A 15,120-nucleotide genomic window follows, 5' to 3' on the forward strand; every position below is an offset into this window, starting at 1 on the left:
CGACAAGAACAAATTTGGAAAAACGCTAGATAGAAACGCCCACCGCTAAGGCTGATGATAAAAAGAAAAGCCATATTCATGTTTAGCAAGAACAATGATTTGAGAAAAAAGACATGCAAGCTAATAACACTACTCCATGTCTGATGGTGCATCGCTCAACTCCGAGTCACTGGCAACGCCGTTCTTCTTTCTTCTGCTTGACCTCTTAGGAGCTGCAGCGGGAGGTGCTTTCTTGCCCTTAGCGCCAGCACGACCTGATCGTCTTGTTGGAGGTGCTTCTGGTGCTGGTGGTTCGACCTCTTCTTCCGGCTCCTCTACCTCAGCTGCTTCTTGTTCGGCTTCGTCGCTTGCTGCTTCTGCCTGTTCTGGCTCTTGCTCTTCAGCGTCATCCATCTCTTGGTCTTCGACGTCGCTTTCCTCGTCGTTGCTATCGTCTTCGTCAGCGCCATCGAAGCCATCGGCTTCCTCTTCGCTGTCGCTCTGCTCGAGGTAGCTCTTCGCTCCCGATTTGCGCGAGCTACGACGAACCTCGCTCGCGGGCACAGAAGCCGTAGCGTTGGAGGCTCTGCTCTTCTTGGGCGTCTTGACGCTCTTGGCTTTTTTCGTCGTCGGCTTGGAAGACTTGCCCTCACTTGCTCTAGCTCGCTTCTTGGCTTGAGTGTTTGTGCTCTCAGACTTGCGCTTCTTGGTGCGCAGACGATCTCTGACCAGATCTTCAATTTTGTCCATCAGCTGTTCCGGTACGTATTGCTTCTCGGCGATTTCTTGAGCCACTGCATGATTGGGGAGGGCTGCAAAGAGACCGCTGGGGAGACGAGGTTTGCCTGACCATACTGACATCGACCAGCCCTGCAGTTCCTGATATCTATGGATGACAGCCTGCGCAATGTCTGACAGACAGTATAGATTCTCGCTCTTGCTTTCGTCAATGCCGTCCCGAACAGACTTCATTCTTTGAGCGATGTGGTAGATCAAAGCGATATTTGCTGGCGTAGCAACAGTCTTCAGATAGAACATCATGTAGTCAACAAAGTCTTGCAGGTCATCCACCTCCATTGAGAAATCCGGGTGATGAGCGAGGAGACTGATTAAGCGTGCGAAGGTGGCCTCCATGACAGTTTCGTTGGATTTGGCAAACGCTGCAGCACGACCCTTCAGCCATGTTGACGCCGGGTTCTTTATCGCTGCATTGGGCTCAAAAGCATAAACAAACACTAAAGTGTAGAAGCGTTGTGGAAGTCTACCTTGGCCGAGATACTTCTTGATGGCGTCCGCGAACGCAGAGCGGATCTCGGGCAGAGGATCCTGAGCAATAACGAAGAGACGGTTGAAGTTCTTGGGCTCCATCAGTGCGTCGAACCGTTTGTGTGCACTGCAAAGTTTGAGTAGTAAGATAGCAGCTGTCAGTCGCAAGCGTGCCCTGTGGGGCTTGGGAGTTTCGCTCTGCGTCTTAGACAGCTCACCATCTTTGTCAACAACCCGGTTCAAAAGCTTGAAGACTGGAAGCGCTAGCTCTGTAACCACAGACTCAATTTCGCTGTCGGGCACAGACATAGCATAAGATCTGAGTCGGTTTGCTAAGATCTTGAGAGCCCAAATCTTGGCTTCGCATTCATCGTCCGGAACCTCTTGCCATTCCACATCGTCTGACTTGGCTTCTGTGCGTACCTGCAAGATCACCTTCTGGATTGCGATCTCCAAGATGTTATCATGTTCGTCCTCTGTATCTTTGGCAGACAAAAGCATAAGTTGACTGAGCGCGGCCAGTTTGGAGAGATAGCCTTCTTCCCCGTACTCGAAGCCTTGCACACACTTGGTGACAATGTCTTTGACGTACATGTCCTTCTTCTCATCCGCAGCAACAATGACAGAAACCGCATGCTTTGCAGCTATTGGTGGCTTTCCATGGAGAGCAAATTGGACCATAGCTTGCAGGAAGGCACGCTCACGAGGAATCTCTTGGGGATATCTCTGCGCAAAGCCTGCGCACGCTTTCAATGTTTCGACAACTCCAGAATCAGACGGTCTATCCTTTGATGGCACTTGCTCCTGCAGTGCAGTGCACAAGCTGCGCACATGCGCCTTGAAGACCTCGGGGTTGTGGGTCGAGATCTCCCTGAGCACTTCGTGTGCAGATGAACCAAGACCCTTGTCCTCTGTACGAGAGATGTCGACTATTGTGGGGACATGACTCTTGCTGTACACCAATACGCTGGCTTGATAGATTATAGGGAGAATGGTCGTCAATATCGCTGGAGTATGACCAGTTTGTTCTTCAACACGTTTTGTCAGTTCCTTGATAGCATTGACGACCTTCTTGTACTCGCTATCAGGATTTATCGCGAATCGAATAAGCTGATAGCACCTCCTATCGTGCTTTTTAGCAAACTTCCAGAGGTGGTCGTTGGCTACAAGAGGTTCAGGACGCTCTCGCGCAAAGAACTCTATCAATTTGGACAGTGAGCCACTACCTTCCTTGCCATTCTTTGCGTTGACGCCTCCGTTATAGTCTTCGCAGCGTTTTAAGAATGCCTCCAAATATTGCGCCCTCTTGGTTTGTCTAGCCTGGAAAGTGAAGAACACTGTCTTAGCCTTCTGCTCGAGGTCCCGAACTAGCACCAAGATTCGCTCAGCACGAATAGCATCTGGGCTTGGTGCCTTCTCAACTTGCGAAGCCGGTACCTGGCTATCCTTGACACGTTGAGAATCGCCATTTGAGGTGGACTTGTTCTTGATAGGAGGAAAGCTTATAGGCAGCAGTGAATCGTAAAGAACTTGTTGAACCAGTGCAGTGATCTCGCGATCATTGATGTAGATGGCATCAAAAATGCGCGAAGGGATCGCCCCAAGAAGCATGCGGACTCTTTCGTTTCCTTCAATGATAGCGCCCGCAGCAACACCCCAGATTCGACCAAGTAGAGACATGGCCTCTGCGCGAACGTTGTGCTTGCGGTCCTTGATTCTGTCGGCCAGGTTTGATAAGACAGAATCAGGAGTGGTGACACTGCCGCTGGAGCCTATGCGTTGCACAATGGTCTCGAAGTCACAGCGACCGATAGCCTGCACAGCAGCAAGACGAACGTGATCATCGGTGTCCACAAGCATATCGGAGATGTACCTGAGCAGAGCATTTTCCTCCTTCGGGTCGAGGCCAACACCGCCGGCAGAAGTGGCCAAAATGCGACCCGCACAAGTCACCCAGACAGAACGGACTCGAGGTGATTTGTCATTGCGACGATTGAGAAAGCCTTGGTATGTAGAGGCGTGAACCGAGGAGAATGCGTGAGGAGCGGCTGGTGTTGTGAGGAAATTGTACGTTCGGGAGTATGCTGAAGGTGGATCTATGCTTTGCGAGGGGTATGCTGCAGGATCGAGCGCAATTGGAGCGGGGGGGCCTGCTGCGCCAATGCCAGAGATCAGATCACCAACTGTCTCGGTGGCCAACAATCTTACATCCACGTTCTCAGCGCTGAGTTCAGACTCAATCTGTGGGACAATGTTCTGTATGACCAGTGCGGCAGATCTCCAAAGCTCGCGAAGCAGCCTGTGAGCCTTCTCTAATGATTTGAGCTCTTCGGCAGACGGACCAGCAGGCGGGGCGTCGCGATCATTTTCGTCTTCCTCCTCGTCCTCGTCGTCAGCGCCAGCTCGTTTTCGCGACATGGACTTTCGTGAGCTTGAGCCATCAATACCGTCCGAGAGGTCGGCAATGATTGAGTTGAAGTAATGTGCAACCATACGCGACATCTTGTCAGGACACGAGCTGCAGATGTTTTTGGCCATATTGTAAGCCGGCGGAGGCAATTGGAGGTGGAAAGGACGCGACGATTCGAGAGCGGATTTGTTAAGCTGGAGAGGGAAGGTAGTAGGATCGAGACGGAGGAATTGCGCCAGTATGATATCGACCACATCGTTGGGTAGTGAGGGACTCTCATCCACAACAGTAACGAGCAGGCTTGTAACGTGGTGCTCTACATTCTTGCCCAGCTCCTCGGCCTTGTCGTTCTTGGACGTGTCTGCGAAGATGTCAAAGGCACCTGTGAACAACTTGTACAGTAGACCATCGGCACCAGGAATATCTGTAAGCAGTACAATACTCTTTACTTCATCGAGCGATCGGATGATGGACAGGTGTTGTTCGTTGTAGGGATCTTGTGGATTGCCGAGGGCAGGCAGGACTTGAGTGATGATGAGAGAGAAGATCTGGTTCAATTGGGCGGCCTTGAAGGGGGCGTCAGGAGCCAGCAACTTGAACATCTCAACGATGCATAGAGCAGTCCAGGCCTTGACACCACGGTCGCGATGCTCGAGCAGATTGCGGTGGGCCAGCTCTTGGGCGACGGGTACGAGAGAGTCGCGGTGTGCATCTTCTTGGTCCAGCTGGCTCAGCTCGGTGTGAAGTGTTCTGAGGCGACGAAGTAGTTCGGCGACGGCAATGGGCTTCCCAGCGCGCCAGTTCAGCGATTCGTGAAAGGCCAGCGGCCTCGGGCCACCCTCGATGCTTTGGTGGTCCTCCTCTTGCTCTTGTTCAGCGGGTGCTTCCTCGACGACGGGTTCTTCGACGACGACCGTCTCCTGCGCAGCACTGGCGCGATTGCGCGTTCGAGGCATGGGCTGCGGTATGGCAATGTACAAATGGCGGTGGAAGAATATGTACAGTACAAGGCAAGGGCAAGCTGCTGAATAGTCGCGGCTGACACGCGACTGTGGAAAGCGCGTCTGGGAAGCTCTGACGCGCGGGGCCGGAGATCAGGTCGCTCATGCGTTTGCCTGGAAGAGATGCTGAGAAGCGACCACCTCTGACACACTTCACTCTCCTTCTTTATACTTGTCGAGTTGTTGATGCTTGCTCAATTGCTTGAGCTTCTGCTCTGAATCACTCTGTCTCTTTCAGATATATATTAAAACAACCGCACGGTAATCAAACGTGTGCTATCACACTTCTGTCCCCGGCTTTGAAACTCAAGGCAATTGATATTCAAGACCTGTTGACTCAGGCAATAGACATGTCCCGCTCTCATTGCTGTCAATGGCATACAACGCTATCTCAGGCCCTTTCGCAATCTAGTTTTCCAGATATTGGCATCATCCGCCCGAGCGTAAAATCTTATGGTCGAAATTTTGATAATGCCAGGGTTGCCACTTTCACATTGCCTGTAATAGGGACGACCCTGTTCCTCTCTGGAGTCTTTAATACCACATTGGCCCTGGTACCAGTTCTTGCGAATGGATAGAGTTCTTCACTTAACAATTTGTAATTCTACAGTCGTTGCGGCTAAATTCATATCTTGCTGCCTCGTCCCATTCAATTCATATGATGTTGCCTCATCCTTTATATTGCTGCCTAATTAGTAGAATTGATCCCATCACCCTTCACTAGGTTGCTTGTTCTCAGGTTTCTACACATTCTCTGAAAGATCTCGACTCGTGCCTACTTTTTGCAAGAAATGGTCAGAAGACAAGAAGCTAGAGTATCAGCCTCAGAGCCTCGCATGCGTATCCGCGAGCTATTACCTACCCTCTTCCTCGGCGACCATCAACCAGGACCATTAAACTCTTTGACTGATGTGCCTGGTATTGGGGCCTCGACTCAAGAGATCACATCCACAGACAAAAGCATCAACACTGGAGTTACATGTATCACTCCACGAGAAGACTGGTACTACAAAGCTTGCTACGCTGGTCTCTTCAGCTTCAATGGTTATGGCGAGATGACCGGAGCTCACGAACTCACCGAGAGTGGATTGTTGTACTCGCCTATCATCTTGACTGGTACGTTTGGCATAGGTGCAGCTCATCAAGGAGTGCTCAAGTACGGTGTCAAGACCTTGGGCAAATCATTCATGGCGTTGCCTGTTGTTGCAGAAACGTACGATGGATATCTGCATGATTGTGCTTCCTTCGCAGTCACGCCTAAGAATGTGGTCGAGGGGTTAGAGAGTGCGAAGACAGGTGTGGCAATGGACGAAGGAAATTCAGGAGGTGGAAACGGCATGATCTGTCATGGGTTTAAAGGTGGCAATGGGTCATCGAGTCGACGTGTCAAGATACCATACCGCAATGAGACCTTCACAGTTGCTTGCATGGTTCAAGCGAACTATGGAGCCATGAAAGATCTTCGCATTGCAGGCGTACCCGTTGGTCGCATCCTAGCCGACGAAGTCGAGCAAGATGGAAACAGGAACAAGGCAAAGCAAGAGCTGGAGAAGGCCAAAGAGGAGAAGGATGGCAGCATAATTATCATCATCGCTACAGATGCACCACTGCTGCCCCACCAACTTACTCGGATAGCCAAACGCGGTACCGTTGGTGTATCTCGGGTCGGTGGAATCGGACACAACATGTCTGGCGATATCTTCCTGGCTTTCTCGACCGCTAACGAGATCCCTGTCAATCAGCCAAGACTAGTGGAAGGTGAAAGCAGATCAACGATCGAGAAGGTCAAGGTGGTGGAAGATTCGGCAATGTCCTCGCTGTTTGAAGGTACGGCAGACTGTGTGGAGGAAGCGATCTACAACTCTTTGTTCATGGCAGAGACGATGGTAGGTCTCGATGGACACAAGGTAGAGGCACTGCCCCTGCAGAGGGTCAAAGAGATCATGAAGGAGTATGGTAGAGCATAAATGAATTGATCGTGTTTGGCCTTTTGACGGTGGTCGCGTTCTGTTATCTACTCAAGTGACGGTGGAGATGAGAAGCCAAGGTGGTGAAACTTTGACGGTCGAACGGACGCACAGAGAGATAGGGGGACAGGGAGGTCGTGGGTATGCACCATGGACTCTGACCGCTGGAAGGGCAAGTGTTCGAGGCTCGTCAGGAGTGGATGTTCGAGATGGATATAGAAAGCTGCTCGGATGGCATATGCGAGGGGCGTTGATCGTACGCCTGTACGAATGACGTTGCGTAATATGCGAGGCCGATGGATCGAATGTACGAGGCGGTACGGTCCTCTGAGACCCCAAGACTCTTGCGAGAAAGTTGCACTCTTGTCTGAAGCAGGGAGCGAGATGAACGCATGAAAGTTGGCCGCGCACATGAACAACGAAACTGTCGGTCGCCAGCGTTGCAGAAGCGACTGCGGCCATGATATCATGTCATCTGTCGATATACTTGCTCCTCGCTATGCCTGGATTCTTTTAAATAACGGTACCTTTTCGTGTTGCTTTCCGGTGCTTCGGGTTGCGACATGTAGAAATCTCAAGGGCCAAGAATCAAGTGTAGGTAGCTGGCGTGTTGTTCTATCGTCAGCCAGGCAAGAACTGACACAACGACATAAAATGGTCAACAGAAACTCAACAGTAGCATTCAGCTTGCAACGAATGATTTATAGAGGATTAGAAACATCTCTGGAAGCAGTCTGTCGAGTGCAAAGAGTGGCCTGCGCAAGTTGTCAACTTTTGGGCGTTAACCCTTATTTACTTTTTTTTTTTTTCAGTGGTAGTCAATAATAAAACGATGATGGCAGTCGGTGTGGTCTAGTGGTCTGGCCAGCCATGAAACTTCTCCTGTCTAGTTTTCCGTGGCGTTAACAGGGGTTCTCGGCCCATCTACCAATTGATAACTTACGCGCCAATACGTTTTTGCTCCGATGGAGCTTGCTCTTCCTGTTTTGCATTAATTTATTCCTCTGACCGCGAGTACCCATGTAGTCTCGTATATTCGGTCGTGAGCACCAGGGCGCGGTATAGGCGTAATTTAAATTTATGACGCCGAAAGAGCTAAGCGAAAGACCCATGGTTCAACTCCTGGTCGCGTCACTTCATCCTTTTGATCCAAATCTTCAGAAATCCCGATCGTCCAAATACGATGAGGCTTTATGACCAGCGACCAAGTACAAGGGAATATCCGAATAGCATTTCCATCAGCACATCTGTCAGCATAGGAGAAGTCTTCTAGATATATTGTGTCAGCAGCGGCGATATTATTGATTCAACATACGCTTGATCACCCGAGCTTCCATTGGAGCTGTGAGGACGCTACGAGATGTGACGACGACGATGAATTCCTTTTGCGTTCATACATCTGTTTGTATAGCTGCGCAGATATGCAGCACTTAATGAACCCAGGTCAGTAGCCTCGGAAATATGGTTGTTGGCGAACCAACACCTTTAGCCCCAGAATGTCTGCGTCAGTATCTTGTGAGATATGCCTTATATACACGACCAACAGGAGCCTTGGTTGAAGACCGCTCGTCTGACCATTGCTGATATTCAAGACCGAGCTGACACCCTTCGATCTCTACTCAGCACTCGTGACAGTACCATAAAGTCTCGTCTCATAACACAAGCATCATGGTACCAAAGGCATGAACAACGAGCCACTTTCTTGACCAGTCCTTGTGTTCTTCCATGCTCACGGATCAGCACTAGTCAAGGCCCATCGCCAGAGTCAGAGCTGTGTATGGTCTTTCATGCAATACAAAGTATGTGCAAGTGTGAGCTCGCAGTATCCAGGTTTCTTTGTACGGGTTTTTGAACGAGCAGCATGCTGATTGTCTAGGAAAAAAGCATGAGAAAGCAGTAGGTAGGTTTTGAGGGTCCGGGGAAAACTGTGAGCTCTAGCAATATCCAGCACTATGTTAAATGATCAAGGGTCATGGTCGTTGAATTGGCATCACAGTTACTTCTTCACAGAACCACGAAGAGACGTCGTCTCCAGACCTCATCCGAAGATGACGTACTTGCATGTTTCATATTGCCTTAGTTTCGTTGCCTTCACGATGCCTTCAGGCTCGAAATAATAGGGTGGAGCATTATCTGGGTATCACAGTAATATGTTGATTTTTGGTGGATTTGATACAAAGCGAAACTACCTACCAGCAGTTGAATGGTCAGCCACTTGCAAGAATGACTTTCATGCCCTTGGTCTCATTTCTCCTGCTGTTGATCTCTTTTGGCTCTGGCCTCGCTAGCGACACCCGGAATACCCAAACTCTCAAACTCCTCTTCGTATTTTCTCCATACAGCAGCATCGCGGGCCATGACTTTCTGACGCCGTGACTGCTCACCATAGATACGCAAGCGTTCATCTGCTTCTACGACACTGCCGAAGATCATGCCGGACATTTGAAGGAAGCTGCGGCAATGTCAGTTTATGCTTGCTTTAGTGACTTGTTGATTTTGACGGGTGATCCATGAGAGCTCTATCAATCAGGATGTCCTCGATAGGATAAAAGGTTTAATCGGCCAAGAAAGAGTTCGTTTGAAGGATTTTGATGAAACGGCATGCTCAACTTCGCTTACAGCGCATGAATTACAGAACGTAGAAAACCGTATACATACACTTTGAATTGAACCGTAAGCCCACGATATACTGGTGAATAAGCATACGCAATGCCGGCCGCGACTGCTGAGTAGATGCCCCACTGTCAAATATGTTAGTGAGATGATCAAGTATACCATGTGTTAAATGAGGCAAGATCTTGGAACATAAAGGTACTGCTGTTTGACTCAAGGAACTACCTTATGGTTCAGATTGCCTCACAGGTCGGACATACCCTTGCTGCTCCCGTAACAGCACCTCTTGTAGCCTGCCACGCCGCGGCATTCGTCTCCTCACTGTCTAGCTTTCCATGAGCACTGTTTGGTGGCATCCTGATTCCTCTGTCGGTTGGTCGATTGACAAATATCAACAAACAAGCAAGACTTATGTCTTGTCTCGTGCTCTGGAAGATTGTTTCTGGTGCTCGGGATTAGGATCGGGGTTTGAAGGTGAAGTGGAAGGAAATGATTACGTCAGGATAGTGCCAAGACCATACCATATCGTCTACTCAAAAGCCTTCTCAAGCTTGTAAGCGCGACGGTCAAGCATGAAGCGAATGACAAGTGATATTCTGCTATATATACAAGAGGAGTTGGAAAGTGATGTTTTTATATACTATTACAAAAATTGATAGTGTTGCCTTGGATGCATCAGTATCTTGTGACCACTCTTCCGCTTGGTGCGGGCGAGGAGCTCACATGAGCATTGGTCTGATCTTGAGGTCCAGTAACGATGTCTGTCTGAGGCATAGCTGGCGCCAAAGTAGAGCGAACCTCAGGGCCGCCTGTAAGCTTGCGAGTCTTTGCTTTCATCACATCGTTTTCTACCTCCGCCATCTCCTCTGCTGTCAATTCCTCATCCTTTGACTCTCCCATCAACGTCTCCATAGTTTTAATGCTGCGAATGAACTCGTCTTGATCACCATGCTGGCTAGCAATGATCTTGTCCATCACGTGTTCATCCTTGCCAGCCTCAACACTAATGTCCTGTTGTGGAACATCGAGAGGTGCCTTCAGCCAGTCGCCCGGCTTCTTGTTCGCGTTGCGCATGGGATTTTTCTTGTCGACCACGCGAGAAGAAAGACCTGTCTTGAACAGTTGCTTGTCGTAGAGTGCGAATTCAAACGTTCCGCCAGCGACGAAGCGATAAACAAATACAGGCTTGGTCTGGCCCAGACGATAGGCTCTTCCGATGGCTTGCTCTTCCCAGGTCGGATTGAAGGCAAAGTCGAAGATGATCACGCGATTGGCCTGTTGAATGTTCAAGCCAAGCCCTCCAGCACGAGTGGATATAAGCAAGACATCGAATTTGCCATCGGCCATTGACTTCAACACCTTCTCACGCTTGTCCTGGGCCATATCTCCTTGGATACGACCATAACTTGCGCCCATGCTTAACAGCATGCGGTCCAAGAAGTTTAGTGAAGGGATGCTCTGCGAGAAGATGAGGACCTTGTCGCCAGCTTCGATCGAAAGACGCATAATCTTTCGGACGAGCAGAGTCTTGTAGGACAACTCAATGGAGTCATCTTCAGGGACAACTTCGAGCAAAGCATCCACTATAGCCTTGTTGATGTCATATTGGGAGACATGCGCATCTGCGTAAGCTGCATCCTCGTCAACCACTGGCGATGCTTCATATGCACGAGCGGTCTCATGAATTGCGACTGCTGTTGACGATGGAACATCGGAGTCTGTCGCAAGAGCGCCTGCGATGGACAGGCCTGCTGGGGATGGGCCTGCAGCGGGTGGGCCTGCAGTGGCTGAGCTTGCAGGGACCTCGATCTCTGTGGCATTGAGTGTGTTTCTCTTGCCCCTCTTTTGCTTATTGTTGACGGGCTCTAGTAGCTTACGACGGAAGATGATCGGATGATTGCACAGCAACTGTAGGATGGATAACCATCCAAAGAGTTTGACCTGTGTGATCGTTGTCCCTTCTTCACCAGCCTTGCCACGGAGGATCTCTTGGACATAAGTCTCGTAGCCAAGCTTCTGTTTATCAGTCAAGGGAATTGTCAGAACAAATTCGACCTTGCTCTTGAGTGAACCTTTGAGTACCGTGATGTCAGCACGATTGAGCTTTGGAGCGATGATTCGTTTTAAAACCGCGAGCTTGGTCATAGACTTTCGGACTTCGTATCTGGTACTGTCGACGTAGGTCCCTGCTTCAATTGGTTCCTGGTAATGTGCTTTGAACTCGGTCTTGCTGCCTAGGAACTTGGGTGCGACCCAGTCTATCAAAGCGAAGATCTCTGCAGTGTTGTTACTCATAGGTGAGCCTGTCAGACCAATGCGGCGTTGTGTGTTGATTTTGTGAACAGCCAAAGACGTCTTGCTTGAGTCGTTTTTGATCGAATGCACTTCATCGGCAATGACAATGTGAGGTTTCTGCAGGAGTAGCTTCGTGACCAGCGCATGTTCTGCTTCATCGAAGGCTTGCATCTTTCCGCTCTGATTGTTTATCAACTTGGTGAACATTGTATATCCACAAAGCATAATGCCACCTAGATGGCGCCAACTCTTTAGCTCGTCGAGTCTCAGCGCCTTGGCTGACACCTCACTGCTCAAGCTGAAAATGTGAAACAGTTTATCAGGGCACCAAGTGGCAATTTCCTGCTTCCAGTTCGCCATGAGGCTTGGCGGACACAATATAAGCGCTCTGAGCTTTCCCTTGGCTTTTTTCAGGTCGTCAGGAAGGGCATCGCGCTTGTCCTTATCCTTCACTGTTTCAGCTATGGCCGTGAGAAGAGCTAGACTCTGAGCTGTCTTGCCCAGACCCATCGTGTGAGCAAGCAGACAGCCCTGACCATCTTCATCCTCGGGTGCAGTGATCTCTCGCCACATGAACTTGACACCCTCAATCTGATGCGGCTTCAAGCGTTTGGCGATTTCGGGGTTGAGGTACACATGTCTCGAAGGATCCACATCGTCTGGCGCGTAGAGAGGCACCTCGTTCAGTCCATCCTCACCAGCCATGAATGATCCGGTTTGGCTGTATTGCTGCTGCGATTCGTAGTTAGCAGCTCTTTCAGCTGCCTTGGCGCGTTTCCTGACCGCATCATGGTCTCTCTTGACTTTCTTCTTGCGGGTGCTCGAATGGCCTGATTTGGCGTTCTCAATCTCGTCGTCGCTGTCAATGACGATGGTCTCAAGACGTCCGGATGTGTCCTTCTTGAATCGCTTCAATGCCTCCCAGGTGTACCTATGCCAGAAGCGCAGATCATTGGCATAGCCTTCATCATCACCATCCCATGGCCATTCGTATCCGAGAGAAGCAATTTCCGATACGTCTGACTCAAAAAATTTGTGATCGATGTAGAGGTAGCCCAGATAGATCCTGGCGGCATCTAGCATAACTTCGACATCGGCGTCATCGTAGCCGTCAACAACTTCGCTTCCCTGGATAGTAGCAGAAATGGCGGCCCTGATTTTTGCGAGGCAAGTCGTCATGTTGCTGGTCATAAGATGCACCAGTGACTCGAGTCGCTCGTCGTTCATGGTGGACGCGAGCTTGAGCAACATTCGTCTTCTGTCCCCTTGGTCTTCGAGAGCTGGGTATGTCCAGCTGCGGATCTGCTTGTATGAGTCGTTGTCTGGGTTTGCCGAATACGTGATCTCTTTGTGCATTCCCTGCTCTTGCTTGACGTCGAATTTCTTCAGGGGGCTCGGTTGAGTCGTCGCATGAGCAAAAGTGGGCCGTACAGGGCTCGACGTAATCTCGATGACTTGCTTTCGCATCGTTGATGGCCTGGATTGGAACAACGTCTCCAAAGAGGGCAGGCCAGGAGAGTCTTGTTCGGATTGTAGACTAGCCGCGGATCTGTCTTTCTGAGGCGTCTGTATGGACTTAGAGGTCTGGTCCGTCTCGGTCAAATGCGCAGGCGGCTCGCTCTCGACAGATCCAGCACGCGAGATCTCGTACTCAAAATCGGCCGGTACTTCGGTCGCATCGGGCATGTCTTCGTCGGCTATCACGGCAATGCTGTTGTTGTCCTCGCCGGAGGTCACCGTTTCGTTCTGTGGGACAAGCTGAGAAGACGATTCCGGCAAGCCAAGATCCGGTTCAGAATCATTACCAGCTTGGGAGAAGCTCTCTCTGGCATCTTCAAAGTCCTCGTCGTTGACGACAAAGTCCTGCATGTCGTCATCCGACGTGTCTTGGTTATGAGCTCCTGTTGAAGCATCATGTTGGCTTTTGGCGAATGGCTTTGGCTGTCTTGCGGCTGCAGGCTCCATTTTGAGGCTCCAGGTCTTGATCTTCCATTCTTCGAGCAGAGTGTCATGGACGGTGGGCTCAAGGACCAAGCAAGCCTGCTTTACCTCTTGTTCGTTCTCGAATGTACCGTCCATGAGATTGTTTTTGAGTCGTGCAAGCCTGTCAGCCAGTTCCGTGATTCTCTTCTTCGCATCTCGAGTCAAGGCGCGAGCTTTCTGAATGTTGCCTTTGGCAAGACGCCATACACTGCGTCCTTTGTTCTTGTCAAGCTTCGGCAGTTGATTGTCGTACCAAGCCTGGCGCTGCAGGGCAGCTGTCTGTTCAACCAGCGAGTCGACGATTTGATGAGAGAGAACGGTAGCTTCGACAGCAGAGTCTTCCTCTGCCATATCATCATCAGATCCGCTAAGAGAGTCTTCAGCGTCGGCGTTCTGTTCATCTGCTGAGTCTGAGTCTGAGTCTCCGTAGGTGGGTAAGAGCTCATCAGTCCCTGTGTATTTGTCGAGAAGGTAGCTGAACTCGCCAGGACTCATCTTTGTGTCTACTGTTTCATGCTGCTGGAAAGACAACGTTTGAGCTTTCTCGCGGACGGCCTTGACGCCACGCTCTGACGATTCGAAGATAGTGACTGATCTGGCGTCTTTGTCTTCGAGCAACCGCTCGGGGTATGGATAGACTGCGAGAGCTGAGTGTCGGTGGTATGTAATGGGACTTGGCTCGGCTTGACGGAACGCACGATGGTATGTGCGATGGAGACAACGGTAAAGAAACGAGGTAGTACCCGAGAACTCAGATCTTCCAAAGATAGTAAAATTGTCGTAGGAATCATCATCCTCCGTCTCGTCGTTGTGCTTGATTTCTGCGCCATAATCGGTGTCTCCATAGAAGATTTCGTCGACTGTGAGCTTTGTGTCACGTAGATAGCCTGAAGAGATTGGGCGTGGCTGAGCAGTGGACTTGGCAGTTGGACTTTGAGTTTGAGATGCTCCAGGTTGGGTGCCGATGAGGAGAAATGCTTGCTGAACAGCCGCAGTGGATTCGACAGTAGTCATTGGGCTCTGAGATGCTCCAGATTGAGTGTCAGTGAGAGTGGTTCCGAGATTCAATCTACGGCGTTTGCGGCCGCTGGAATCTTCAACAAGTTGTTCACCTTCGCGAACTCTGGTTCCGATAGGTCCTATAGAGTCTGACGAAGCTGAGGATTGAAGAGCAGATGGTAGCGGTGCAGAGGGCAAAGAGGTTGGTTCCAGAATGTCGGTGGAGGCCACAAAAGACTTGCGCAGTGCATTAATTGTTTGCATGATAAGCATGCGCTCTTTTAGACCAATGATACCGAACTCGTCCTTTAAGACAGCGAGGTTCACCTGCTCAAGCAGCATTTCGCCGTTAAGGTCATGATCAGACCATTGCTGAGCGAAATTGTTGAACTGGTTCTGCTGCAGGAACTTGACGACCTCTGTAGAGGACCACTTGTAAGGATCGGCCTCCTGCATCATGAAAGCTTGCTGATTGTGATGATGGTGACAATACTGATGGTTATGATGATGATGATGATGTTGTGGTTGGAGGTTGGAGGGCGCGCAGCTTCGGAGTACACAAAGTTAGTGGCTGTCAAAGAAGGAGCGTACGAGTGAATGTGTCGTT

At 50.2% G+C, this 15,120-nt stretch overlaps 4 protein-coding genes across 4 annotated transcripts; 1 reads left to right on the top strand and 3 right to left on the bottom strand.

Annotated features, from left to right (window-relative positions):
- Nucleotides 1-385: 385 nt before the first annotated feature.
- Nucleotides 386-4,611, bottom strand: M437DRAFT_62891 (uncharacterized protein; the record flags this gene model as incomplete). The annotated part of the gene is made up of 2 exons (XM_041024170.1): nucleotides 386-427; nucleotides 529-4,611. The coding sequence occupies 2 exons, from the start codon at nucleotides 4,609-4,611 to the stop codon at nucleotides 386-388; spliced, it is 4,125 nt and encodes a 1,374-aa protein (XP_040883737.1).
- An 836-nt stretch (nucleotides 4,612-5,447) lies between these two features.
- On the top strand, nucleotides 5,448-6,623 carry M437DRAFT_39663 (L-aminopeptidase/D-esterase; the record flags this gene model as incomplete). Its single annotated transcript, XM_041020053.1, has 1 exon — nucleotides 5,448-6,623. The coding sequence occupies one exon, from the start codon at nucleotides 5,448-5,450 to the stop codon at nucleotides 6,621-6,623; it is 1,176 nt and encodes a 391-aa protein (XP_040883738.1).
- Nucleotides 6,624-8,867: 2,244 nt separating this feature from the next.
- On the bottom strand, nucleotides 8,868-9,592 carry M437DRAFT_62893 (uncharacterized protein; the record flags this gene model as incomplete). The annotated part of the gene is made up of 3 exons (XM_041024171.1): nucleotides 8,868-9,075; nucleotides 9,282-9,364; nucleotides 9,497-9,592. 3 exons carry the CDS (start codon nucleotides 9,590-9,592, stop codon nucleotides 8,868-8,870), a joined length of 387 nt encoding a protein of 128 aa, XP_040883739.1.
- A 319-nt stretch (nucleotides 9,593-9,911) lies between these two features.
- Nucleotides 9,912-12,236, bottom strand: M437DRAFT_40306 (uncharacterized protein; the record flags this gene model as incomplete). Its single annotated transcript, XM_041020172.1, has 2 exons — nucleotides 9,912-10,874; nucleotides 11,040-12,236. 2 exons carry the CDS (start codon nucleotides 12,234-12,236, stop codon nucleotides 9,912-9,914), a joined length of 2,160 nt encoding a protein of 719 aa, XP_040883740.1.
- Nucleotides 12,237-15,120: the final 2,884 nt, after the last annotated feature.

The sequence above is a fragment of the Aureobasidium melanogenum genome (assembly GCF_000721775.1).
Source record: "Aureobasidium melanogenum CBS 110374 unplaced genomic scaffold scaffold_2, whole genome shotgun sequence".
In the NCBI taxonomy this organism is placed as follows: Eukaryota; Fungi; Ascomycota; class Dothideomycetes; order Dothideales; family Saccotheciaceae; genus Aureobasidium; species Aureobasidium melanogenum.